Source organism: Rhipicephalus microplus, chromosome 4, assembly GCF_043290135.1.
Source record: "Rhipicephalus microplus isolate Deutch F79 chromosome 4, USDA_Rmic, whole genome shotgun sequence".
NCBI lineage: Eukaryota > Metazoa > Arthropoda > Arachnida > Ixodida > Ixodidae > Rhipicephalus > Rhipicephalus microplus.
The window spans coordinates 72,825,336-72,853,146 of record NC_134703.1 but is presented as its reverse complement, the minus strand read 5'-3'; the positions used below and the strand labels follow the sequence as shown (position 1 = coordinate 72,853,146).

The following is a 27,811-nucleotide window of genomic DNA, read 5'->3' as shown; positions in this document are numbered from 1 at the left end:
TGCCATCTCTCCTCGCCCAGCTTCCAGTGTACACGTGAGGACCAAAGAAAGCAAGCAATTACAGCATACTGTTAATGTAACTTCGCTCCTAGGAGACAAATTCTAAAAACTTTTGTGGCGATCAATTAGTGAGGTGCTAAACCAATAATCTTGAATCCTTTAACAAAGCAATTTGATGGCCTCTAGAAAAATTGTAAGGCCCTTCTATATATGATAAAATTTTGACTACATAACAGAAAAAATACTTTAATCTCATCACACCATTGGTTTGTGCAATTCAAAGGCAACCTTTCCAAAGTGCGATGGAACGGAATCATGATAAGCCCCACTTTAGTCCACCATGTTTCATTTATTGACATTTTTTTCTGAAAACAATGTGTTGCACTAGCACAGAAAAAAAGAACAAAACAAGGCTTGAAAGCATCAATGTCACGACACAAGAGTGACCAAAGTACAACAAACAGCCTTACACCAGCCACATGCCCATAGAAAGCAAACAGTGAAATGCTTGCAAACAAGCCTACATCCACAAAGGTTCCTTCTCAAACAGAAAGGTAAACCTGTTAAACAGACAACAGTGGCGGAGAAAAAAAATAGAAGACATGCTCACGACAAGACTGTACTACCTAATATAGGTCGTACAAAAATGCTTTTCCAGCCAATGCTTCTCTCACTATATCAACATAAAAAAAAAAATAATAAGTGCCCACTTATTCCTTACTGTGCTGCCAAAAGTTTTGCATGTCAGTCACATCATTCGATGAAGCTCTGTGCAGGATCTGCTGACAGCACTTACCATAGTAGCATAGATGCATTAACGTAAAGTGAAATGCGGGAGAATATAGGCAGGAAAAGCAGCATAGGTGAAGGCAACCCGTCACAGCGCTTCTAAACAAAAACTGCGCTGAAATCTTCTTGCCATGACCAACTACGTTGGATGGACATGGAAAAAGAGCCTCTCAACCAACTGAAGTGTCTTGTAACACAAGTGGCTTTCATTTCAACACATTGTTGCATAATCGAAGCCTCTGCTTTTCCCATCCACATCACCTGGTGTAGCAGCGTGAGCGTGTGCAAGTACACCGAAGCAATGATAAAACAATTCACAAAGCTGTTCCAACCGTGGCCCTTTCAAGGTGGGTTTAAGGCCAACACATGCCTCAGTGAATTACCGCAAGACTTGCCTATGATTCACAAGCTACAAATGTACCAACCATTCGGCTTGTTGTACAAATGCTTTCTAAAATAGACTGAGATGGCGGTACCAAAGCCACTGATCAAACAGTCCACACATGCATGCACAATGTGCCCTCACAGAGCATTTAAAGAGACAATGCTGGTGCATTTGCACTATCTGATACAAAAACTATCTCGAAGAGCCAGGCGACTTGGAGCCCAATGCAGAAGGTCCTTACATATGCCAAGTGGCTTTATTTCATTCACGCTAGCACTTTATTTAAGAGAACAGAGTGGCATGAACATACATACTTTGAAGATTCAGCGACTCTTTTAAACAAAAAAAAAAAGCAGCACAGTGTGAAAAAAAAAGTGACAAAGACAACAGTGAACAGTCAATTGTAGTGTTCTCAGAGTTCACCACCATGACTTCAACTTCTGTACAAATACTATCGATAAAACGAACTCGTGCAGGCACAAATTAGAGCAATGACTAGATGCCAGCATCCCTTTCAGTACACCAGTACAAACGCAAAGGCACCCGGAACTAAACTCTTCGAACACGTCAGACGGGGAACTTAGATGCAATGTGCAAACAGGTACTGTGCTTCTATGACACTGCATCACACGTTGCCTTAACGAAGCCTAACGAAGCTCCAGCCTTTTCTTATAAAATTCTGAACATCTCAGAAGCCATGAAAATATGGTAAGCTACCTAACAGGCCTTTTGCATTAAGATGTTCTGTAACAAACTGCATGAAAAAGCTACAACTCAAACTGGCACGGAAAAAAAACAACAACATATAATTGTGTCGTGCATGCGAAATCACTCATAGCACGGCGATTTCAAATTTATCAATGAGGCAGTGCCACGAAGGCAAAAAGGCAAATTACATTGATCCATGCATACACACACAACTGTAACTCCCAACCCCTGCAACCACGAACATTTGAACGGGTTGGAAGCAAGGTTTCACCCAAGAGAGAGAAAAAAAAAGATGCGTTTCTTTTTCGTATCAAGACAAGTCACTGTGATGCGCAGAGCAAATGCGCCAGGGACGTGGCATCCATAAAAAAAGGAAGTGAAGAATCAACCACTTTGCAAGAGAGTTCTTTTGATGCACACAAAAGGAAGGTGGTTGCAGGTCAGGCACGTTGAACCACCAGAAGCTGTCTATGTAATCCTGTCCTTCCTAAAAGGCCAAGCGTGGGGAAAGGAGTCCAGGGAATCCGCAACATTGCGGGAAGTGGGAGATGCTTTGCCACGGGTCACGACTTGCAAACATGCTTGTCTATGGTCTATGTCCCGGATTTCGTCAGCCTACTTGTCCTGCACAGCCAACGTTTGCTTCTCACTCACTAAAGCTGGATAATGACGTATCACTTGGGTGCTTTATTTATCTTCATAGACGTGCTGTAAAAAATAGATTCAGAGAGCATGAAAAAAGATGACCCCAAGGCAGAGATGAACAAGCATAATGAACATCTGCTTAAAATTTAAATTGATGACTTCTTGTGACAATGAAAGCTGGTGACTTTTTTCCAGACATGCATGCATTGCAAGACCAGTGTCTACATTCAAGATGCGCTTTCCATCACTGCGCGTGAAGCCAGATTATGTATTTCAAATTGTCATACATAGCTGGCTGTTCCCCGCACAATCGCTTAGTTTCGGAGGTCTCAAATACATCAATTTCAGGAATGCACCCTTTATGAGCTGGAGCAGTACACGCAGTTAGCTAACAAACTCTTACTCAGAGTGAACTCACCTTTTTCGCTACTCGAACTCATTCTGACGATATGAATTTTGGGTGAAATCAATATTTTCTGCTACGCGACAAAATTTGTGTCACTGAGGATAACAAGAGAGTTGACCTACTCGGTGAGTAGTCTCTCTGCTTGTTATGCAACATCAGTAACAGTGACAATGCATAATGAAAATTGCACGGCAACCACTGTAATGCCATGTCAAACATTTGTTAAGCAAGTGCACATCCCTCTGTACCCTATAGCAAAGGTGAAATAGAGAGCCAATACGCATACCTTCTTTAGTCTGCCAAGGAGCTCTTGTTAGGACGTGTGTTCAACTTCGGTGACAGTGATACCACTTTGCTCTAGGTGGGCCTTCAGAAGCTGATTGGTGGCCCTGAGCTGTTCACACTGTTGTCGCAGCAAATCCAAATCCAAAGCCAGCCGCTCGTTCTCCTTCAGTACCTCAGGCAGTCGTGCACAGCTTGCACGCAATTCCTGAATGTAGTCACAGGCCTTTGCCAGGATACCGCCCTTGCTGTGAAGGTGTACGGACGATGGCTGCGTTGTAAAAAGAAGAACTTCGATTGTATGGGAATACTTGCAACCACTGTGTTTGATTCTGTTCCATAGCAAATGCCGGCACTTTTTTAAAGAGGCACTAAAGGCAAATAGCACTTTGTGTCAGAGTTAAAGCTCAAACTATGACGTTTAAGACGACAATATTATGAAGAGCAGTGCCTCACTAAGCAATTACGCCAAATGTGTCACACGACGGAAACCCCGAGTGGGACACTTCTGAAATTATCCAAATGACGTGAGAGCATACGGCTCCAATTAATCACTAGTAATCGAACAAGCAGCATATAAAAAAGTCCGTTCCGTACATCAGGAGACGTAATAAAATGCTGCTTGTCTGTTTTGTTTGATTTATACAAAAAAGAAAAAAGAAACACCTGGCTTTACTATGAGGAATGGCACCAGTGGTTCAAAAGTTCAGTTTTTGGCTGGTTAGGTTGTGGCATCTAGCAGGGCCCAGTTGAACAAAGCAAGCAGAACCACAACCGCCATTTCAATAATCAACATCGACTTAATATTTACTTTTAGTGAACCTTTAACACCTGTTTTGTAGTTATCTATATGTCTTCTAACTACTGCTCAAAACTGATTTACGTAGTTCAAAGCCAGCACCGTAATGAATTATGTGATACTTGGAGTAGCCAACACGCCAAGCCAATAAGTTAGGCAACTGCAAAAGCAATGCAACAGCACAGCAGCTTCACAGAAAAACTATAACAAATTAAATGTTAATGATGATCTGAACCACAAAGTGAATGGGGAAGATACCATACTCAATGGAAACAATCATAAAGAGTGCTCTACGTTAGCAATTTCATGTCTTTCATGCACCATTCCTCTGCACACACTCGTTCCCGTCTATTTTAGTAATTCACTGGGAAAAAAAGACTGTGCACATTGAGCCTCTTCATTGTCCCAGACTCGCATTAGATTGTACTGCTAGTATGTTGCGTGGGCGCAGGCAAAGCAGGGTTGTAATTTGAGCTTGCTTATACATACTGTCACCAAAAAATAGCGCTGGATCAACATGGACACAATACGATGCACAACAAAGCGGGGGTGGGACAGGGTACATGGGTTTGGGAGCGGTCAGAAGTGCCTTCCATAACAGGCTTGAAGCATTTGAAAAGACATATTGGAGGAGGCTTGGAGCAGTCGTAAAAGGCCTTTTTAGGCGAGTTACACAAGCGTTTTAAAGTGTTTTGAAGCTCTTTCAAGACTTTGAAGAGCCTCACTTTGTGTAACATTACTATATGCAGCTGTATTCATTCAGCTGTATTTGCATTCATTGCTTACCCCTTGTGGTTAACTGCGACATTTTTAGCTATGTAGAGCTGTTCATTCTTAAAACTGAAGGCGCAAGCGTCATCCACCAAGGCGATAAGCGCAGTTTAACAAAGCACAGTGGTAAAATGAATAAGAATGTGCGCGTGCACTCAAGCTGTCCTGTGCACCTGTCTTTGCTAGGCTGTTCTGGGAACCAGACACCACCAAAGTGTGTTTTCAATCCTATTACAGTCATCGTCCTTTTTTTTTTCCACGAGCCCCGCCATCAAGTTATAAGAACATCCCAGTTTCCTCACAAAGGCAAAGCAATAAATGTCATATTAACAAATGGTAGTGTAATACAAAGTAAGGCTGGCATCAAGCTCTTTTTTAATCGATATCGCATAGGTCTGCAAACCGCTGGTGTAAAATAATAAGCCATGAGGAGATGCTCTTTCCCCACAGTCTCTACGTGCAGAGTGCAGCACGTTGATGTGTGTGTGTGGGGGGGGGGGGTCAGCCTATAGGACCGGGAACCAGCCAGGCCTTAGAGAGAAGTTGAGCAGAGCAGCAGGAGCTGATAACAGGAATGTTTATTTACATTAACTACTAGGCTTGTGCGAATAGTGAATTTTAGGTTCAAAGCAAATAGTGATTTTGATTCAATAATTTCGAATCGAATCCGAATGTTATGCATGACATAAAAAAAGGAATATTTATCAAGACCTACCGTAATTACTCGAATCTAACGCGCACCTTTTTTCCGGTTAAGCGAGTTCATAAGTCGCATGCGCGTTAGAATCGAGTACAAACGAAAAAATTGCGGTCAATCTATTGCCATCGGCAAATCCAAAATGGCCGCCCCCTACGTGCGTCGGCCATTTTTGCCTATGTGTTTCCCATGTGCGGCACTTCGTACGTGTGCCGAGGAGTTCGTCATGTAGTAGTGCATCAGCATCGACGGCGTGGAAGGGCTGACTCCAAAAACTCGAGTGCACCACGATGCCGCTTTTAAAAGAAAAGTCATTGCGTGTGCAGAGTGCAGAAACGGACGGAAATCGGGCCGCATCGCGGTCGTTCGGACTTCCCGAAACGTGCGTGCGGGACCGGTGGAAACAAAACAGAAGATTGTCGACAGCAAAGCTTCACGCAAAGGCTTCAGTGGACCACAGCAGGGTCGGTTTCCGCAAATAAAGAGCTGCTCGGCGAGTATGTGTTTGAGCAGCGAGCGGCACAGCGGCCCGTGACGACAGAACTGCTCCAAGTGCGGGCTATGCAATTAGTCTTAGAAAAAGGTCTAATGCGGAGCCAGTTTAAAGCGAGCAGGTGCTGGCTAACTAACTTTATGAAGAGGTAAAGCTTTTCCCTCCGAAGGGGAACATGCATATGCGAAAAGTTTTGCGGAGGAGTACGATGAAAAGCTTCACAGTTTTCAGAGGTTCGTCCTAAACTTGCGGCGCAACAACGGCTACCTGCTTGGGCAAATCAGGAATGCTGGTCAGACGCCTCTTTACTTCGACATGCCTGGCACCACAACCGTCAAGAAGAACGGGGCGAAGCAAGTTCGCGTACTGACATCGGTCCACGGTGAAACTACAGTGACGGCAATGCTCTGTTACACGTCAGATGGGCACAAGCTTCGCCCGTACCTCATATTTAAATGGAAGACGCTCCCGAAAGGAGTCGTTTTTTCGAGTGGTGTGATCGTGCGGGCCAGCGAGAAAAATGGGTGCGCGTTGCAATCGATGTCTTACCTTTTTTTTTTTTTTCGCGGTGGAAATCGGGTGCGCGTTACAATCGAGGGCGCGGTAGAATCGAGTAAATACGGTAACTAGCCTGCAAAATATCTCTTGAATTGAAATAGGAACTCTATGCAAATGCCATATTTTTTTTTTGTTCAAAGGAAGTCGAAACAAACTTGAGTAATAGTTTCGATGGGATGCGAGTGACAACCTGTAAGATACTTAACGTTTTAAAATTTATTATACTTGGAGCATCTAAGCCGTCACAACAAGCTTAATAAAATGAAGAATTGACTTGGGGGTAACATGTTCCTTTAAAGGGGCCTTGCAACACTTTTTCAAGTAGCCATGGAGCCAGTAAACATGCTTGTTGCCTCACAAATTTACCACTGCAAAGTTTCTAGAATCAGTTCAGTACGAGCAGAGTTCCGAAATTTGTCACACGCTGCAGTTGCATTTTCTCTTCTTGTCCCGACGAAATAGCTGAATGTCATGGCAAAAGAAAATACGTCACACGCACCTCGTGACCTCAAGCACCTCTTTTTTTTTTTTTTTTCCTTCGAATACGCTGATTTTCAGAGCGATCGCGCATGTACTTGTAGCAAAGTGGTGGCATCCCGCGGCAGTCCCAGTAACGAGCGCGCCATACTCAAATCAACCAATGGCTCTGACCAGAGCCACATATTCTTTCTTGGCTGTGACAAGTGATTTTTGAGCTTGTAGTGTCATTTGCTGAGGGAAGAAAGCAATTGTTTGCTTTGAAAATTTATTGTGAATTGCAGGCCTCGTGCTGCACTCTAATATTTACCTCGCGCAATATTTACCGATCGGCAGCGTTTTCTGACCAAGTTCAGTAAGTGTTGCAGGGCCCCTTATATTTGAAAGGGAGCTTTGCGGCAAAGCAAATTTTTCCTGAATACGTGCTTTCACGTCTTCTCTCTACTAGATTGCAGTGAAACCACCTTTACAGGTGGTGACATGCGGACTAATCTACACTTATTCGTTCATCGTGAATACTTCGAAAATATTCGATAATTCAAATTCGTACCGAAGCGAATTCTAATACTCATCTATTCGTTCGAATATTCGAAGCATTCGAATATTCAGACAAGCCTAGTAATTACGTAACTGAAGGTAGCGTGTGTTGGATCATCTCAAGGCTCGTGCTTCAACGCCTTTCTCCATATTCTGTGTTGAGAAAATCCACCTAGTCCAGGACAGTCAATTCAGATGTTGCCTTCAGCTTCACCACCAACATGCAATGGTAAACAGCCCCCCCCCCCCCCCCCCCCAGTCCCAACCCAGGAAAGAGGAAACACGCACGCTCAGTTCCTACAGTGGCGAGGGAGCGACAACACAATATGGCACAGCATGCTGCAATAACCAATCCGAGGAATTGCACCTGCAAAACAGTGGTTTGTGGCGCTGGCACAGCTGATGGCTAGCCTGGACAGGGCACAAAGCCACAAAGGCAACCAAGAGTTTGGAAAACATGCCCAAAGACGGATTCCAGTTGCTTGGCTAATCGCCAAGTGCATCTCGTAGCAACGCATAGGTGACCACTCTTTCGAGCAGCCTCGACTGCAAACAGCTCCTTTTAGGTCGTAGGACAACCAAAGTCGGTTGGTTGTGTTCAAAGGGTTTTGACAAGGTGCGCTGAGAGCTCTCAGAGTTCAAGAGCACGACTTCCACGTTGCCATTGCTTCAGGTGCGCATAGGGTTGACCCGCAATAAATTAGGGCAGACTTCACCGAACTCCTCCTCTGTGTCCAAGAGGTGCCAAGCCTTGAAGGTCGAGCATAACATTGTAGAAGAACTTGAGAGCCATTCGTGCTGATCACTGCCGAGACAGCACGCGCGCCAGCGATCGGGACCTTACAATCAAGGTTCACAGCTGCTGCTTGAGCAGTTAAAGCCTTGTTAAAACAGAAGCTATAACTGTTTTGATGAAATGAAAAACTCGGTGTATCAGCCACGGTTTCGGGCATGGGGATGATAACTGTCGTACCTTGCAGCTAGATCTAAGTGCTAAGGCGCAGTACAGCGTTTCAAGCTTGGCAAAAGAGGGGTGGTATGGCGCAGAATGGCACAGGTAAACAAGTGTCGCACACAATGGCGCAGCTGTTCTACGCCTGAACAAAGGCACTAAGACATGTTTGTTTTCGTAATTCAGACAGCACCACATGAGATGAAATTAAGGTAACAATGAAAAAAATGGGCAGGGTGAATGGTCAGCCATTTGCTATAGATTTTTCCGCTGTGCACCACTCTTAAATGTGCTTTACTTAGGTCCGAAAAATTCAAAAAGTCCGAATTTTCAGGAGTTTGAAAAGCCCGTCGGCCAATGTGTGCATGCATTTTATGTCACGGACGTTTCTTTCTAGGGTAACACAGCTAAACCTACTTATAACGAACCTCCACGTAACGAATTCCTCAATATAATGAAGTTTTTCTGTTTCCCGCTGTTACTCGCGATCTCTGTGTAACAAAGTAACAGAGAGAAACAACAGTGACATAACGAATTTTTCTCACGGACAGTCTAGGAATTTGCCCCGAACGAATTTTGCATTTGCATTTCCGCCCATCCACAGTCGCGGTGGCGGCGCACCCCTGGCCCCAGCGGCTCCCAGGTGAGAGCAAGCACTCGTTATTGTGCACGAACATGCGCGAGGCGAGCCTGCACCTCATGAACCAGCATTGCCGCTGTTCTTGCCGCCGCGGGTGCATGCTCAGATGACCCCCTCACCACCCCTCCTCAAAAAAAAAAAAATTTCCTTGGTAGTGCCACACCCGGTGCGCCGCGCACGAGCCACCCCCACACAGAGACGGCTCCTGCGCCGCACGGAAGTGGCGTCATGCATTTTCCGGTTAGGCGCTTTGTTTGAATAGTCGGGAGTGTCTAGCGAAACGTCTAGACATAACAATAAAAACAGTTAAAGTTACGTCCAAACAAAAAAGTGAACAACAATGTTAGTTAGGTTTAGTGTGACAATACAAAACCGGCTTGTTTGCCCTCTCAAACTGATCGGCAGCTGTGGCGTAGTTGGTTAAAGCAACACATCAACTGATGAAGTCGGTGGTTCAAGTCCCATTGCAGTTATCGATACTGTCTCTTTTTTTTTTGTTCACGCATGTATTGTTTTAACATTTGCGCCTCCTCATCAGCCCGACTTGCTGCTGGTGGTGGTCCCGTCCACAGGCCCTTTAATCTCGGATCTTCGATGACTCTTGCAGGATTGACCATATTTATTATGATAAAGTGTTTTGCGAATTAGTGCTCTTAATCGGCGAGACGCAAAAAGACACAAAAAACACGAATGCAGCTGGCTGCATTGGTTTCTTCTGCACAGGTGTCAGGAATGTTGATTTCCACGGTTTATCAAAGTTTTGATGACAGAAAGGTGCACTGCAACGTAGTCTTGGGCAACTTTTTTTATGTCGCTCAGTGTACCATCACCTGACGAGGTAACCGGCAGGCAGCTTTCTTTAAAAATACTGACGTGTCACCGCAATGTTCTAGGCGATCAGCACTTGATAAACAATGCCCAAGGGCAAGTGTCAACGGCGTTAGTCCATCTAACTACAAAACAGCTTGTCTGCCTTGCTCAATAACACGTGCAGCCTGTGACAGCACGAGAGCATTCACGTAGCAACGGATGAGAACGGCCGTACGTGTTCGCACTGGACAAAACGGACGGCAATGCAGTAGCTCTGGCCTTCGTAGATCACAGGCTTCGTAAGAACATTACAATAAAGTTGTTTCCATCCACCGTATGAACACTTCGTCGACGCACTGGGGTTTCATGCATGTGCGTCCGGTCAGTCACACGTGAACTGTGCGAAAGCATTTATTTCAACGTCGACCTTGTCCTTCGCTACGTAGATATAGCAGGGCCTTCGCCCACAGAATTTTACACGGCCTGTGTAGTTCACCGGGAAAAGCATGTCAATGGGCTCTCGTTCCGAGCACAAAATCCAGAGCGCGCTGAGGAAGTCGCGATAGCGCTTGCTGCTGCGGATCCCAACTCGAAAGTTATCATCACGGACTCCCGGAAAGCATGTGCTCATTACTTGACAGGAGAGATATCCCCCCTAGCCAGCCAAATTCTAAAACGGGCTCTCGCTGATCCAGCCCCGAAACGCATCGTATGGGCTCCTGGCCATCAGGGCTTACGAGGTAATGAGGCCGCTGACGCAGCCGCCCGAGCGCTTACCCCCCGGGCTCCTCACCTTGGCTCTTACGACTCGGAGGCCAATACACCGCTGTTGCGGTTCAAAGAAATTCTGACCTATTATCGCGACACTCACCGCCTTTACCCGGCTCCTGCAAAGGGGCTGAGTAAGGCGGAAGAGCGAACTCTAAGGTGCCTGCAGACAAATACTCTACTCTGTCCTGCAATCCTAAAACATTTCGATGCGAACACAGATGGGCGGTGCCTACACTGTGGGGAGACGTGTGATATCTTCCACATGGTATGGGCATGTCCGAAAAATCCCCACCTACCCCCTTCCCCTACCCCTTCCCGAGAGGCATGGGAGACTGCCCTCCTCAACTGCTCATCACTAGAGTCTCAACGGGCTCTGATGAGAAGGGGCGAGTAGGGGCCTCGTCATGCGGTGTCCCGGACTAAGGACGCCGACCATGTAGCGGGGTCATGCTTTGGCCCCGTACCTCTCTCTTTTATAATAAATGTTTTTCATCATCATTGTCCTTCGCGACAAGCAAAACTCGGCAGCAAGAACACTGTCACCTTTGACAACACCACGCTTGGCATTGCAATCTAGAAATTGCAGTACGTCCAACAATAATCCACACTTCATACTGAGAAACTTCATGGCACACACACTCAGATGAAGCTGCGACGCGGTGGACGGCCACGCTAGCTCCAACCTTCAGGTTCAACTAGGCATCCAGAAATCACATGAATCAGTGACGACACAGGGTCTCCGGTCCTCCTTGGGGTGGCCTATGCCATGGCCACGATTTTGTCGGAGTTTTCATCACCAACACACATCGCAGGCGGCTACTATCTCGCAGGGTTTACCTTTCACAGCCGCAGCGCCCATAGGGCCCCCTGTATTTAAAATACTTGTATTATGTATTTAAATAACAAACCTAGGCTAATTGACTCGTTAAACACCTGCTTAGTAAAATTTTTGTAGGTTTAACGCATTACACACAAATAATTTACACATTTAACTAGCTTTAGGTAATAGTTTTTAAAGCGACATCACTTCCGTGCGGCGCAGGAGCCACTTCTGTGTGGGGGTGGCTGCTGTGCCGCGCGGCGCAGGAGACGCTGCCAATATTTTTTCATGGTATCTGTGTTGTTCGCTTTTCGTTTTTAATGCCGTGTAGACGTGCACGATGTGACCCCTGAGGAGGACATTTTTTTTTTATGTGCAGACAACCGTGTCAACACTACTGCGGGGATGTCAGACTAGGCGCTGATGGAAAAGGTTCGAGACCACTACGACAACAACGGATCTTCGGAGGTCGACTTGTCCCACGTTTCTGTTTATGATGCAATTTCGAGGGACGGTAGCCTACGCAATTGGCTCTGGCAACAAGACAGCGCGTTGAATGTACTGCAATGAATGCAAGAGCAACAAATTGTAATGCTATATGAAGTAAGGCTGGCAGCCAACTATTTTGCATACGATATCCTGGAACTCTTACAAAATATTGGTGCAAGTAAATACGGGCGCTCCAAGGAGAAGTGCTCTTTTCACACAGTCTCTATGCATAGAAAGCGCACTGAGGTTCGTCGAGATGGCACGCGTGCCAGCGATCCTGCCAATACCCTTGAAATCAAAGTTCCCTATTGCGACTGGAGCGACTCCCCCTGCCCCCACGATTTTTTCATGCTCGTTCAAGACGGGTGTTTTCTTTTTTGTTTGAGCATCTGACGGAAGTTCTAACATGCGGGGGAATGTTATTTTACGCCTTCTATAGCGATAGAGATGGGCCGGCTGATTTGATCTCAGCTTCAGCAGCGCTTGCGCGTGTTTACCCGCTCATAAAAGTTACAACACCTGCGGACATGTTCTCAATTTTGCCTTGTTACGGAACATGGGGGCGACGGCAAAAACCTGCTGATAGAGTCCACATAGTTGCTATCGCAATAATCACGTAGTGTTTTTACTTCGAAATAAGCGTTTTGGGTTATATCTGCTTTCAGTTCCCCCTTGTTTCATTTGTGCGTTTATTTCAAAATTTTTTTTTTACTAAACCTGCATGTAAAGAGTTGTCTTCATAACGAATTTTTTCAAGAATTCATCAATTTCGTCACATTAAGGTTTAACTGCAAACCCTAAAAACCTGTGTACAGTCTGGAGCTTTTTTTCTAGATTTTACTATGCTAAATTTCTGCCCTGAACTGCATGCAGAACCCAAGAATTTTTGGCCTGGATTCATAGTTTTGGTTTCCGCAATATGTGGTGCTATCATCATCATCAGGTGCCTAAACGTTTTTGCAGTAGGCAGCGTTGAAGCGTTAGTGATGCTACTTCAACAGGCATGCAACAGTGGCCATTGCAACCACTTGACGGACGTAACAACGACCACAATTTTACGCCTGTGACTTTACGTCTTGCCAGCTCCACGAAGGCAGTATTGGCTGCCTTTAAAAGAAAGGCTATTTTAGCTGCTGAATCCATCAGTGACTGAGGGGCGACAGTTTGGCAGGAACGAGCGGTGCATTCGTGGCTGGAGGAAGCAGAAAGAAGCCCTCTTTGTATGCAGCTGCTAGCAAGAAAGTTTTCGGGGGCTGAGTCATGGAGCTTTTGCCGACGTTGAACAAGAACTGGCGAACTTTCTTTGTTTGAAAGCAATGGGCTGCACAGCTCTCTTTCAGCATCGTGCTGCTGCAAGCAAAAGCAAGGGAAATTACCCGAAATCAAGGCATTGAGCAGGCGGTCTTCACTTCATGCGCCGCGCTATTCTCCCTACGTAGACGTACATCAATATAAGAGAAGCTGCCTAAAAACTATGAAGAGCTGCTTGAGAGCATTCAGAAGCACGTGATTTCCTTGCGAACAGCGGTCTCCTTTCAGCTGAGCCAGATCGGAAACGCTGACCAGATGCCTGTGTACCTCGATATGCCCTTGGCTCCGACAGTTCATGAAAAAGGCTTCAAGCAAGTTACCATGCAATCAACTGAGAATGAGAAAACGCGTGTGACTGTAATGCTGGCCTGCACGGCTGCCAGCCTACATCAGGTGGAAATGAAAGACGCTGCCAAAGGGGAAGGGAAAAAAGTTCCCAAGAAATGCTGCTGTCCGCTGCCAGAACAAGGGGTGGATGGACGAATCGCTTGTACTTGACTGGATAAAGTCCGTGTGGTGTCAACGGCCCGGAGCACTGCTAGGGCCCCCATCAATGCTTGTGCTCAACGCATTTCGGTGTCATCTGGCAGGCTCCGTGAAGCGATTGCTTCACAACTCCCGCACTGAGCTCGTTATCCCGGGAGGAATGACATCCCAGCTGCAGCTGCTTGAAGCCATTTAAGCAACACATCAAGCGCCTGTATATGGAGTGGATGAGGTCTTCAGAGCCGGAAGTGACCACCACCAGACGACTGAAACGGTCTAGACGACTGAAACGGACGACTGAAACAATGAGCAATTTTTTATTATCGAGGTTGCCATATCACCACATCATCATCTGATCATGGCCAGACACCTCTGCTTTAACCGTTACTCTTGTTAAAAGCATCGCCTTACCTGTCCAGATTTATTCAGGTCACTAGAGCAGTCTGGAATGATTTTGGAAAGCTTGATGATCCAGTTATTGATCTTATCCCTCCTCCTCCTCTCCACTGCAAAGAACAGCAGGGTTCACATTAGGACACCTGCACTGTCACATCTTGCATTCCACACAAATCGCACCACGTGAATCTATAAATCAGGCTCCTTTGATGACTTTTTTTTTTCAACAAGAAAGAAAAACAACATGCTGAGATAACTGGCAACCTACATTTGGTCCATCAACACCCTATGTAGTAGATGACGAAACTAAAACAATGCCCATAAAGTAGTACAGCAATATCTTGGTGATACTATCAAAGCTAATACAAATTTCAGAATGATATGACTTTTCTGCTGTCCCGGCCAAGACCCATTGGCCTGCACTGTAATAGAATACAGCTCTTACAAACAAATCTTGATCTAATAAGGTTTCACACAACTGTAGGCTACCGTAGAGAAATTAGAAGATGCCGCCTGCACTGTCGCATAAGACACGTCGATACTGAGCAGGTATGCATCCCGCCCAACCAATTCATTAAAATAGACCAACAGCGGCATGTCTTAGCCTCCAAGATTGCACATGCAAATGTCTGAATTTTGATTACAGATCGCATGAGTGTCTCTTTGCTTGGTTTGTCTCCTTTTTTTACGCATCAACGCACGCTGTTGCACTGTATTTACACATGCCTGCCATGCTGATGCAAGCAATGCCCCCACGATCAGGTGTCCGATGAAATACAGTCAAGGACCAAGAAGAGAAAGCGAACGATCTCGGCAAAGGAGCTAGGCCTCACAACACTAACATGCAAAATTATTGAGGGTGCACACACACCTCCAAACTCTCCGATTTACACAGGAGATTCCCAAATTTTGAGTGAACCACTTGACTGAGCAAACACAACTGTAATTCTCAGCAAAATATCACCAAAACCACAGCGATAAGAGAATAACGACAGAGGACAGAGGTTGTAATACTTTCTGGCTTTCATCTAAGGCATGCCCTGTTGTCCAGCAGCAATCAATGAGCTACACCTTGGAACTCTTGCACTGATGGTTTTAGCAACGTCCTCTTGGTTTCTTTGAGCCTCATTAATCTTTTCCTGCTTGTTTCGTCAATGTTAGCAGCACTGTAATCCCAGCATTGTACTTTGTAAACAACCCCGCTTGGATACTGTACAGACTTGTGTTTATTTCGGCCACTTTCTTTTCCCAGATGGAGAACAGCTTTAGTGCCAACCATATTTGGTATATAATAATAGAGCTCGATATCGTCAATAATTCAATACAACAGTACACTCAAACCTTGGTATAACAAACATGGATAAAACAAAATATCAGTTATGACAAAGATTATGAATATGTGTTTCAAAGGGTACAGGGTTAGGAATATACCTTTAAAACGAAATTTGGGTAAAACAAACTTAATTTTATGCAACATAGAACCTTGTTATGATAAGGTTCTAGTGTATCTCAGTTAAAGGGGGACACAGGTCTTAGAAGGCCGAAAATAGCGAAAAAATAGACTTCTTGAAGCTTAACATTCTTGGAATCTGTATCTGTTTATGCACTTAACTGAGAAGTTCCTAGCTTCTCGCGTCCTTATTTCTGGCACAAAATCAATTTATAACACCCCTGTGAAAGGAATACGAGCACAAGTTGACGCTAAATCGCGCTTTTTCGGCGCCGGACCATTTCCGGTACACACGAGCTATCGTGGTCATCTTGGTCTCGCTTGGAAGGGTCGTTTTTCATCTTCAATTTCTTGCCACCGCTAGCTCATTGGTTTTTCAGTAAAAACGTGTCATTTACAAGCACCAGCACGTGATTCTATAGGCTGCTTGGGGCATGTGACAAAACCTAGACATCCGATTGGCCAAGTGGCATTTGCGGCGTCTGCTTCACCTTCGTGAAGCGCACGGATATGCGCCATTTTGTCATGGTGCTGTCAACTGCCTGCTGCAGTAAGGAAGTTCCGTGCCACCCTAATTCTTGAAGCGGGTGTGGCGATCGTTTGTTCGGCGTGAACTTCAGAAAGAGCCCCGCTATGGTTCAGGATAACGAACTCGCGGTGATTGACGGCGGTCGCCGAGTCACCGGTGTAGGCATAGCTCGCATACGAGCCCGCCGGTTGCAGACATCATCACTGAAAGCGGCCGTGTTTTGCTGCCTCATCAGTTAGAGGACGGCCAGTAAAAGGCAGAAGTGAAGTTAAGAGAGATATCAATCTTTGCAATGACGAAACGGAAGCGCAGTTTTATCGCTAAACGCGCCGATGCCGCGGTCCCCTGCGCTTGATGAAACGACCTTGCTTGTGCGTGAACTGCGTAACGGGTCGTCAGTGTGAAGTACGCCGCGCGTCGACGAACAACAGAATGAATCTGTTTGCAGTGAACGTGCTCGCCGCCCACGCAACGGAGGCTACTGGCAACAGGTAGACTGCTTTTAACGACGTGTTCGCAACGATGTCGCGGTCTCCACTCGAAAATGCGGCAATCTTGCGTGAAAAAAAAACTAACACGATCGGCACTCTTTAGGCTCAAAATTATGAGGGATTGCACAAATTTAGATCGCGACATTAACGTGTGACTCATTACAAGCCGGAAAACATCGCCGTGTCATTTGGCGGATTGCGGATGACGCGTGCACATTCGTCGCACATCGGCGTCGGTACCGTCACCGAACAGATAAGCGGCCTTGTTGAGCACACGGTGACAACTTTTAGGAGGACTTGAACAAACGGCACGCTCATGCAAACAAGCAGTCCAATTACACACCCGGTGCATATTAACTGACTAAAAGTATGTGTGCCATAACTTTTTTCACTTGAAACGGCGAAATGAAGTTTTAGCACTATTTTTCTCAAAACACAGATTTTTACTTTCTTTGTTTGCTTGTTCTGTAAAAGTGGATCTAGGACAGCTAGAGCTGTTTTATTTTTGCCCAATGTAGTTAATGAGCTTTGCCCATACTAGGTGAATGTGTCTTTGGCTTCCTAGTTTAAGCTCATTTTTTAGACTGGCAATTTTTGCAAGGCCAACATTGTACCAGTGCTTCAAAATAGAACTGCCATAAAACCTTGATGATTTGAAGTGACTGGGACTGTGATAAATCTTCGAAGAAAAAAGAGATAGAAAACTCAGACAATGACAAGGGATCACATACCTTCGTTGTGTGTGGCCCTCCTCCTTTCATCTCTGGCTGTCCTGCTTCCTTCAGATTTAGAGCCGAAGCTGTGGGATCGCGGTGCTAATGTCCTTGGTGCAGTCTGCAGAACATCCTGGGGTGACATCATCACATAGAATTGACCTAGGAGAAAGAGTCGCAGCACTATTAGTACTACATGCAGTCTCTGAGAGGCTGTTAATTCATTTCTGTAGGCTTCTTGGCTACAAGATGAAACCACACAACTCCTTCCACGCATATATGGCGTGGAACCTATAATCATGCATTCAAACGAACTAATCTACTTTGTCATTTCATTATAAAACACAAAATATTTTTTTAATAACTGCAAACTCTTCACCCGTGGTATCCAAAACATATTTAATGCACCCACTGTCCAAAAGGTGCACCGTGTTCTTTATTATTTCCAAATACCTGGCCAGTCAGTCATTACCAATGCACTGGCTCAGAGAAAAGACTGAGAATCTAAGGCAATGCCAGAAGCTAGTGCAGGAATTTATACCCAGCTTTATTTTACAAACTTCATAAAATTTCCACTCACAAACAGACCTTCCTAGTGGAAATTGTCAGTGCATGTTGCAAGCAAACCTTGTGGGTGGAAAATCAAGTTCATGCAGTTTCGCAATTTCAGGAACAGTGGCTCAAGAAGCCAGAATATACTTGAAAGGTGATGAACTTACCGTATAGTGCGGAATATAGGTCGAGATTTTTTCCAAAAAATTTCGCTAAAAAGTCACCCCTCGACCTATATACCGGCCCTTGGCATAAACAAAGTGATCGTCTGGCAACAGGGAGTGTCGCATGTTTTTTGGGCATCAGCATCGACATCGCCTCCATGGGCCGACGCCTCTGCCGACGCCATTTTTCTTTTCTTGTTCATTTCGTGTTCGTAGAGAGTGGCGACTTTTACTCTGCGACCAGCTATGAATACCGGGACGCGGCGCCAGTTCACCGCCGCGTTTAAAAGAAAAGTTATAGAATTCGCGGAAGTGAATGGCAACATGGCGGCACAGCGGCAGTTTGGAGTGTCCGAGAAAAGCGTCAGATACTGGCGCAACCAAAAATCCAAACTGTCAGTGTGTAACGCGAGGAAGACGTCGTTTCGCGGTCGCCGAGCTGTGCACCCGGAACTCGAGGACAAAGTGGCGGATTTCGTCCGCGAGTACCGTGCCAAATCCCTTCCCGTGAATGCGGAGCTCATTCGCTCAAAAGCCGTCGAGCTCGCCCGTGAAGCCGGCCTGTCAAAGAAAGACTTCAAGGGATCCATTTATTGGGTCCGTCGCTTTATGCGACGCAAAGGATTTGCGCTTCGACGGCGCACGTCGATATGCCAGAAGCTGCCGGAGATGTACGAGGACAAATTGATAGAGTTTCAACTCTATGTGAACAACCTCCGGCGGCAGCATGGCTACATGCTAGGCCAGATCGGCAACGCCGACGAAACGCCGGTGTGGTTTGACATGCCGTCGTCCACGACTGTTTGTGAACGCGGGGCAAAAGAGGTGAGGCTTTTGTCGACCGGTAGCGAGCATTCGCGCTTCACCGTTATGCTTTGCTGCACGGCCGACGGCAGAAAGTTGCCCCCCTTCATAATCTTCAAGCGGAAGACGATGCCGAAGGAGGCCTTCCCGCGGGATGTCGTCGTCCGCGTCAACGAGAAGGGGTATATGGACGAGGCCCTAATGCGCGAATGGATCCGCACAGTGTGGAACCGGCGGCCCGGAGCCCTCCTGCAGCGCCGGAACATGCTCGTGTTGGATGCATTTCGCGGGCATTTGACAGCATCGGTGAAGGAGAGCCTTCGCGACGGAAGGACGGATCTTGTCGTCATTCCGGGAGGAATGACATCAACACTTCAACCGTTGGACGTCGTCCTCAATAAACCTTTTAAAGACCGTGTGCGTGCGCTGTACACCGAATGGATGGCTGGCGACAACCCGCGGACCCCGACAGGCCGGCTGCGCAGGCCACCTCTCGCGACAGTTTGTGGTTGGGTCTCCGAGGCATGGAGGTCTCTGCCTGAAGAGATGGTGGTGCGCGCATTCAAGAAGTGCTGCATCAGCAACGCTCTCGACGGCACCGAGGACGACATGCTGTGGGAGGCGGCTAGTGACAAGCAGTCGTCGTCGTCGGAGAGCTCCGACAGCTCGGAGGACTGTGAGGACTGACTAAAGTGAAGCAGTGAACGATTCCGCGTTTTTCTTTTTTTTTTTTGCTGGTCAAGGTAAGGGGGTCGACCTATATTCCGCCTCGACCTATATTCCGCATTATACGGTATATTGATAGCACTGTTTTCATGTTAAAAAGACGGGACGAGCAAAGATTGAATCAAGATAGAAGTTGGGACATCCCAACACCATTTGTGGCACCCCCGAGTCCTTTTCTTCACAGTGTTTACATGCTATTTTTAACATGAATACCAAGTAACTATATCAGCTCTCCTAGTGATCTCTACGATAAAGTTGTAGAAGCGTTCATAAGCTTAAAAGAAAGTGTGACGCGAACAATACACTATAAACAACGTAAATTGAATAATAAATGGATGTCAACACATTTACTCGCTGCAATAAAAGAAAAGGACTTGCTTTGGACACAACGTAAACGTTATCCTAATTGTTCAGACTTGCGAGCCAAATTTAAGCAAAGCAGAAACAAGGTTAATGCTATGATTCGCTCGGCTAAACGAAACCATTTTCGAGTCAAATTTAAGGATGCCAGTAACAGCAGCAAAAAAACCTCGGCGTTAATTAACACCTTTAGAGGCGCAAACACTCGCGTCAATATCTTGAATAACGTTTTTTCGAGTCAAGCCAATATCACACAGGAGATTGCTGATGAATTTAACAACTTTTTCTCTCGAACAATTGAAAACACAAATTCCCAGGTAGGCCCGTGCACTTTACGTCACAGTGTTAGCAAATCGGCTCATCTACCTTCAATCTCACAAGAGGACTTACGACCTATCATTTTCAGTTTAAAGTGTAAAAAATCTGCTGGTATTGATGGTGTTTCTATAACTGACTTGCGCCGCTTATTTGAATACACCCATGAAGTTCTGCTAGCACTACTAAATCGCTTTATTTCTAGTGAGGAAATTCCCATAAACTTGAAAACATCAATAGTTATACCTCTACACAAAAGCGGTGCGCGTGATAAAATTGAAAATTATCGTCCGATATCAATTCTGCCTTCTATAGCACAAATACTAGAAAAACATTTGTTGTTAACGATGACAAGCTTTCTCGATAGTCACAACATTTTATCGCCTTGCCAGTATGGTTTTCGACAGGGAAAAAGCACTCAGACGCTATTGGAAGACTTCTCTGATCAGTTTAACGAGGTGTTTGATAACAACAAAGTTGCCTGTGCGCTCCTCCTTCTTGACTGCAGCAAGGCTTTGGATAGTGTCCATCATACCTTGTTATTGGACAAACTTTTTCAGTTAGGGTTTAGGGGTGCTTTCTGGTCTTTGTTGGCAAATTTCCTCCAACGCAGACGTCAACTTGTATCCGTTGAACAATCTCACAGCGCGTTCCAAATCATCAAAACCGGCATTCCACAGAGATCAATTCTTAGTCCGCTGCTATTCAATATTTTTGTAAATGACCTTCACAGCGCGATACCGGTTTCTCTATATCAATACGCCCACGACACTGCTATCGTGACAACTACAAACAACTTTTATGAGGCGATTACTCTTCTTCAGTCAGCTGCCACTAAAGCCATGGATTGGTTTCGAGATAACCTTATTAATATAAATGTGTCTAAAACTAATCTAATCTGCCTTCATAATCCATTGAAGAATGTAACCCTTGACTATCCTTTCATTTTGCATTGTTCTGACTGTTCATCCTGCTCTTGTAGGCCATTACAGTATTCATCTGTTGTGAAATACCTTGGCTTATACATTGACAGCGACCTTTCCTGGAATAGTCATCTCGCCTATGTTTGCAAAAGACTTCGTGCTGTGTGATGTCTATTATATACTATAAGATACAACATGCCGTTTTCAGTACGTAAGATGATAGCACACGCTTTAGGTTACAGTATACTGCGTTACGGAATAACCATTTACGGACACTGTGCTGTCCGATGGCACAATAGAATAAACAGAATATTGCGTTCGATTTTAAAAAATATATCTTACGACCTGAACATGAATTCTGAGAGAGACATTTCAAAACGCTGTTTATGCCAAACTTCAATGATCTGTTAATTCAAACGGTTGTTTAAAACATTTCTGGTCCAAAGAATTCCTGGTTCCGTTTGTTACTTCTCATTCTTCAAGGCCCAAAGTACGCTACTGGAGGCCGCGGTGTTCAACAAAGTATGGAACTAGAATACGAGCCCATTATGTCCCAACCTATTTCAATGTACTACCCTCCAGCATTTTTCGCACAAAAACAAAATACAAATAAAGAAACTGCTACGGCGTATCTGTCTACAATTGTAATGCATGTGCGTTATTTCATTTACACTCATTCGCAAGCATGATGCTGCACAATCATCCAGTGTGGTACTTTGCTTAAGAAGCATTTGCTATAATTCTGTTCTTTTTTCCTTTATACCTTTTCACTTTCAATTGCTGTAACTATTGTATAATGCTTGTAACTATTGCTTGTATGCCCTGTTGTTTCGAATCTTATATGCACGTTGCTTTTTGTCCTATCGTCCCTCTTAGGCCATGGAAAACAATCTTGTAACGCGTCTGGTTTGTTTTGCTGTCGGCCAGGCTCTGCCACTCAAGCCACCTATTGGCTTTGGCAGGCCTAGTCACATGTACCGTTTTATTTGAAGAAATAAGAGGTATTATTATTATTATTATTATTATTTTATACTAAGCAGCGTATTATCTGACCAAAATATGGTCCGTGGTTCTATCAGTCACATATTGCAGTGAGCATTTAGCTTACCAACAAAATTCGCGAGCACGGCGTTGCATGCAAGGACGCATAGACACAAATCTGTTGGTAGTGTCCCTATAGGTGCCGCCATAATATGAGCGCCTGGTGCCATTTACTAACCCCCTTCAGCAGTTGGGCTGGAGCCTCCATTGGCCGTGGTGGCTGCAAAGGGGCTGGAAATAATGGCTTGTGCCACTTGCTGGCCAACAAGTGCCGCCGTGGTGACCACTTGGCCGCTGGTAGCCTCAGTGCCTTCCGGCGCGGCTGCCACCTGGACCACGCGGTAGGTGACCCCTCCCTGGCCATTCTCGGTGCGGAACTGGTACTGGATGCCAGGATCCAAGAGGGCCTGCGGCGCAACGCTGGCTATGGCCGCAGCCTGGCTGTCCACTTCCACGCCTTCCGCCACTGCATAGATTGCTACAAGGCGTGAAAAGCAGGGCCGGCAATTGCAAGCATGCTACGCAATAGCAAGCACCACAAAATGAGCCTGCCTACGAGGACGTGTGATTTGTGACGGGTTGCATTTGACGAGACACAACCTCCAATACGCGTAAAGCTCCCCCAACTCGCTGCTGCTAATAGAACACAAGTTCAATGTCAAAGCATGGCAAATGGAAGTACCTAAAAAAGGCATGCCAACATTTTTTTTCAAATAATCACCGAAAGGCCTCATTAAAGAAGTTCCTTGCCGCACAGACCGAATGCGGCAAAATGTTTAGGATTTGTGAAGCATAAGCTGAGTTGCACAGTTTTTTTTTTTTTTTTTTTCACAAAATGGTGTTTAATGGGGTACTGACGCAAAAATTTTGGCCTCACATTTTCCTGCTGAAATGCGTTACTGGCGGCCTGTTAGTCATGACACAACACATCGTTTGGTGCAGCACGCCTCAGATAATTATTTACAGTCCCCTCATTATCAATCAATATCAGTTTCTGTTTCAAAGAGTTCCAAAAACTAGGTGCAACTGTCACCACCTAGCGTGTGCAGCTCTTGACCACATCAGCACACAGAACTGTGACGCACTTCCGCACGACCCGCATCAAGAATTACTTTGGAATAGGAAACAGGACCAGAATGTCGCCAAACACAAAACTTTCTAAGCGTGTGCCATGGCCATGCACTCGCAACCAGCCGCCGAAAAATATAGACTTTGGGAACTGACGTGGCAAAAGAAAAATGGCGTCATTATAACTTGTTCTGTTGACCTCAGCGTGGTGACGTGAGGGAAGCAGAGGGTCACCTTCTAAGGTGTCTATAGCGCTATGGAGTCGATCACTTATGCAAACTTCAAAATTAATTTTAAATGCCTTCCAAGCTATATTCGCTGTTGATATCTAGCAGATGATATACGAATGTTCTCGATAATCGACCCCACAGCCTATTTCGGCCCCAAAATTTTGTGCCAGTACCCCTATAAAGGTCTTTTTTTTCTTCAAGTTAATCTCACCAAAGGCTAACATGCTTAAGTGAAGAAACCACCTAGGTACAGTGGTTCATCGTAAACAATGCTGACCTCTGGCATTAATGTGCGAGAATTTTGTTCTCTACATCTTTTCTTTTCACTTATCATTTGTCAGCACAAGCGTCCAGTAATGCAACAAGGTTTGGCTGCATGCCAGCCAGTGATAGCGGGCATAAAGAAATGAAAAAGGTTGCACAAGATTGCTCCCCCTTCTACAAAGTTGTTCATTTTAGCTAGATATTACCTTCGAAGTAGTAAAGCATGCATTCCAGTCCCGACTGCTGCCACTACATCGCAATGCAACTTGAGGCAAATGAATAGAGCTACCACGACTTCTTATATTTATGCCCGTGCACATCAAAAGCCTTCAATGATGCAAGAAGTGTTTTTCAAAGTGTGCCACAGCTGCTTTGTGATCATTCCGTCACAGCCATTGCAGCTGCTCAGACAGGTTTCCAGATGGCGGCTTGCACTTGTTATCAAAAAATAAAGCATAAACAGTACGACCTGAACATTAAACTTTGAGGTTTTGCACACCAACATGGAAACTCAATTGTGTGGTTTAAGATTCATTCCTGAAAGCTTTTCTAGTTCTTTTTACCGTCAATATCGTTGTACACAGCCAACATGCAGCTATGCACTTTAAGCACTCAAACATAGTAAGCATCAGCACTTTCAAGTGCTTGAGTGACGACACGTTGCTTACAAGGGTACAGGCTCTTACAGCTTTTTTTTAATATGAATTAGAAGCGAAGCAATAAGCAATTCAAAGACAATCAAGATGTGTGTATTGGGTGACCTTATTAAGCACTTTTTCTTGGTTGACAGATACCTAGTTTGAAATGAGCAACTTTCTCTTTTTAATTTGCAAGCCCTTTCATAGGTTTCTTTCAGTATTTATATGTCACTTATACATGAGCCTTTCCAGTCGTTAAATGGCACTATGATATGCAGTTTCTTCAAACGTACTGTACATTTCGAAGGGTAAACGCCACCTATAGCAGCCTCAACAAGCGATCCTTTTTAATACAGAAATTGACTTTAAAACCAACAGCAGTATCAGTTCTTGCATTCTTGATCGATCAATGGTTGTCACTGCACTGAGAAAACACTGGGCAATCATCAATGTCAAATGCAGTAAAATTTCCTCTTGTCCATAATACTCGGACATGCCTATTTTGCTATAAATATATATAAAAAAAAGGACTGAACTCACTACCACTTTCTTCTTGCTCGTGTTTTGCAAAAGGTACTTTTTAAGGTCCTGTCCCCACCTACTTGCAGCTGCAGAAAGCAGTTGTTTTGGGAGGACACTGCTGTATGTTAGACAACAAGCAGGCCTTTCCAGAATGACTGCTTTTCGAGTCTGCCTGCGAGTGGTAAAAATATGTATGGTACTGCCATGTTCACCAGCATCCAGTTTCTCTCACAAACAAATGAAACTTTGCAGTTTTCCTTAAAACCAGGTAAGCAAGAGCCAATTGTTCCACTGACCATTTAAGGCTATAAAATACTTTTACTCTCTTTCTTCGCTAAACTTGAGTAACTGAGCTTTTGCAAGTACAAAATCTTTCTCGGGCTTCAAGCTACATAAGAGTGTCCTATAGAGCCGCAAACTGTAGAGGCTCTCGCAAAAATAAGTCTTTGCCCGATTAACTGTGCAAAGAAAGCAGTCTGAAGTAATTATAGAATAAAGGTAGTGCCGTATATAAAAGCTCAGTGAATAACTCGAACTCATCTTGGGTTGATTGAAAGTTTGACTAAGTGGGGATTTATTGTGGGCACCTGTATGTATTGCCTTTTTCCACATTTGAGAAGCCTTTTTTCTTTATCTATATGCCATGAAGAAATCTTCAAGAAAGTATATAGTAAAACAAAATGCAGTCATGCGAGTCTAGTGGGACAACCTTTATTGACACATCTAAAAATACACACACATCCTTTTGTGGCATTAGGAAATACCAACTTATTTCAAGCTATCAGTGAGATGAGAAACATGTGCGGGCCTTGGCTGACGGCACCATGTGAAACATAAGCAGACAAGCATAACATATAATTTCATTTAAGCGCAAATTCAAAGTAAACTACGATCCATCAGCTTAAGATTTGCAGTCACTATATAAAGCAGCAATGGGTTTCAGAAGGGGTGCGCTATGAAGGGACAATCGCAGTCACTACACGTAGTCGGCACACATTTCTTGCAAAAAGAAAAAAAAAATCGCAGAGTTCACGAAAAAACAACATATGTCATCAAGGTGAAGAGTTTGGTGCTTACCATCGGAGGGGATATGTGATGCATCATCCGATGCCGAGTCGTTCTTGTCTTGGGAACTGTAACAAAAGAAGAGCGGGTAAGGAAACGCGTTTATTGTAGCAGACCGTCACTTTTAAAGACGTGAACTAAAGCGTGCGCTATGAAATCGTGGCACGAGGAACGAATGAAGCCATTCCTCTTGGTTCCAACCAACCAAACAATGAATGAATGGAGCGGCACTTTCGCCCGCAAATGCACCGATTGCCGAGCCAGGAGAGCAGCAGGGTTCGAGCGTTCCCAGAGTCGTTACGCGTCGGGAAGTGTTAAATTTGCGACCGCTCACAGGTGCGTGTTCTCAGAGAAGAGAGTGTGGGGGTGGGCAATGTCTATATTTCCAAGCGAGTGGTCTTTTTTCCTATTTCTTCCATTTTATTCCCGTCCACCGATCGCCAAGAGTTGCGGCGTTCGCAGTGACGCAAACATCGACACGGGCGAAACTAAATTCGCGGCATCCGCTTTTCCCACGTTGGGGGGATCGAGAGCTCGTCCGCCTTGGAATATCGCCGACGGCACGACTGTCTCCGCTGGCTGATATGCAGATGGCGTTAAAGACCTACGTGCGCCATCGTACGAGGTTTTTCACGCATTCGGAAAACGGCACTAAACAATTAATAAAAGTACTCTACGCATCGCAACACTTGCGGCTACGAAAACTGAACGGGCTACGCCGGTACATCTGGGGCGTTGAAACGTCCCGAGGTCGCTCGCCGGTAATCGTGCAGCCCTAGCTGTTGGCGAAAAAAAAAAAAGTTGAGGGCGTTGCGTAAGTCAAGGACTTTGGACAGTTCACCAAACGACGCACCGGCGATAACTCGTGGTGATTCCGCTCATAAATTTCATTCACAGAAGACATGGCCACGATGAGCGTCGAGAAAAAAAAGCGAGACGAGTGAAACCTGCTGGCAGGAAGAGGGAATCGCCAGTTGCCCACCTAACCCTCGAGTCGGTTTAATTCGTGCGACGTGCACATTTCGTTTGATTCCCACAAATGAAACGTGATAGCCGAGCTAGTTTCTACGCCCCGGAAGCGATACACAAGGCCTCCCGAAAGCCCGACCGATGCCACGAACCCGGCAATGTTCCGCTTTCGCGGTGCTCTTTCCAGATTGGTATTACGCCGTTGTCGCCTCCGACAGAGCTCCCTACGCATCTACAACGAGCGCTTTTTACAACAGAAATTCGCTTACTTGCTGTCCAACGCTTGATCCAGCATATCCATGTGGTTAGGAATGAATGTTTTGAATTTGCCAGGAAGCGAGGTGATCACGGGGCCAAACAACAGGTCATGTGAGCCCAAAACCTAGACATGTGACAATATGGCGACCTCTTGGCGTCTTCCTCGCAAATTGCACAGCGCGTGTAACTACGCGTTAATATTCTTAGCACCTAATGACAATTTTCAGGCTCCTTAGAACTTCTAGTCGTTGTTCAGCCTTTTACGCGGGTAAAAAGACGTTAACTATTAGTTGTTTATTAGGAATAACAACTTTGAACGTGGGACTATATTTTTGCGCACTCAAATTACTAAGCTCCAATTCGCGAAGTAAAAATAACAAAAAATATTTATTTTGTAACACCAACATTTAACGCAAGGCAAAAATTAAAAAAATATTTTAATTACATCGCAAATTAGCTTCTCGACGGTCAAAAACGCTTCGCGTTAGCGCTTGCGACCTTGACTTT

At 45.2% G+C, this 27,811-nt stretch overlaps 1 protein-coding gene across 3 annotated transcripts; it reads right to left on the bottom strand.

Moving 5' to 3' along the window:
* Positions 1 to 329: 329 nt before the first annotated feature.
* On the bottom strand, positions 330 to 27,486 carry Usf (upstream transcription factor usf). 3 transcript variants are annotated; one of them, XM_037423128.2, is made up of 7 exons: positions 27,316 to 27,486; positions 26,090 to 26,145; positions 22,469 to 22,768; positions 17,424 to 17,567; positions 14,238 to 14,332; positions 3,220 to 3,486; positions 330 to 2,590 (listed from the first exon to the last, which is right to left on the bottom strand). In XM_037423128.2, exons 1-6 carry the CDS (start codon positions 27,345 to 27,347, stop codon positions 3,247 to 3,249), a joined length of 867 nt encoding a protein of 288 aa, XP_037279025.2. In that variant the 5' UTR covers positions 27,348 to 27,486; the 3' UTR covers positions 330 to 2,590; positions 3,220 to 3,246. The 3 variants fall into 3 exon arrangements, with proteins under 3 accessions (XP_037279025.2, XP_037279026.2, XP_075749054.1); XM_037423129.2 differs by having other exon boundaries at positions 22,469 to 22,756; positions 27,316 to 27,484; XM_075892939.1 differs by lacking the exons at positions 26,090 to 26,145; positions 27,316 to 27,486 and adding an exon at positions 25,031 to 25,168 and having other exon boundaries at positions 22,469 to 22,756.
* Between the last annotated feature and the right edge of the window lie 325 nt (positions 27,487 to 27,811).

Excerpts from the sequence above, each read along its gene's own strand:
- Usf (XM_037423128.2), bottom strand. The coding sequence starts at position 27,347 with ATGGATATGCTGGATCAAGCGTTGGACAGCAA. Across the intron at positions 22,769-26,089 it reads ATCACATATCCCCTCCGATG|CAATCTATGCAGTGGCGGAA; the intron begins GTAAGCACCAAA and ends CACGCCTTGTAG. Across the intron at positions 3,487-14,237 it reads ACCTGAATAAATCTGGACAG|CCATCGTCCGTACACCTTCA; the intron begins GTAAGGCGATGC and ends TTTACAACGCAG.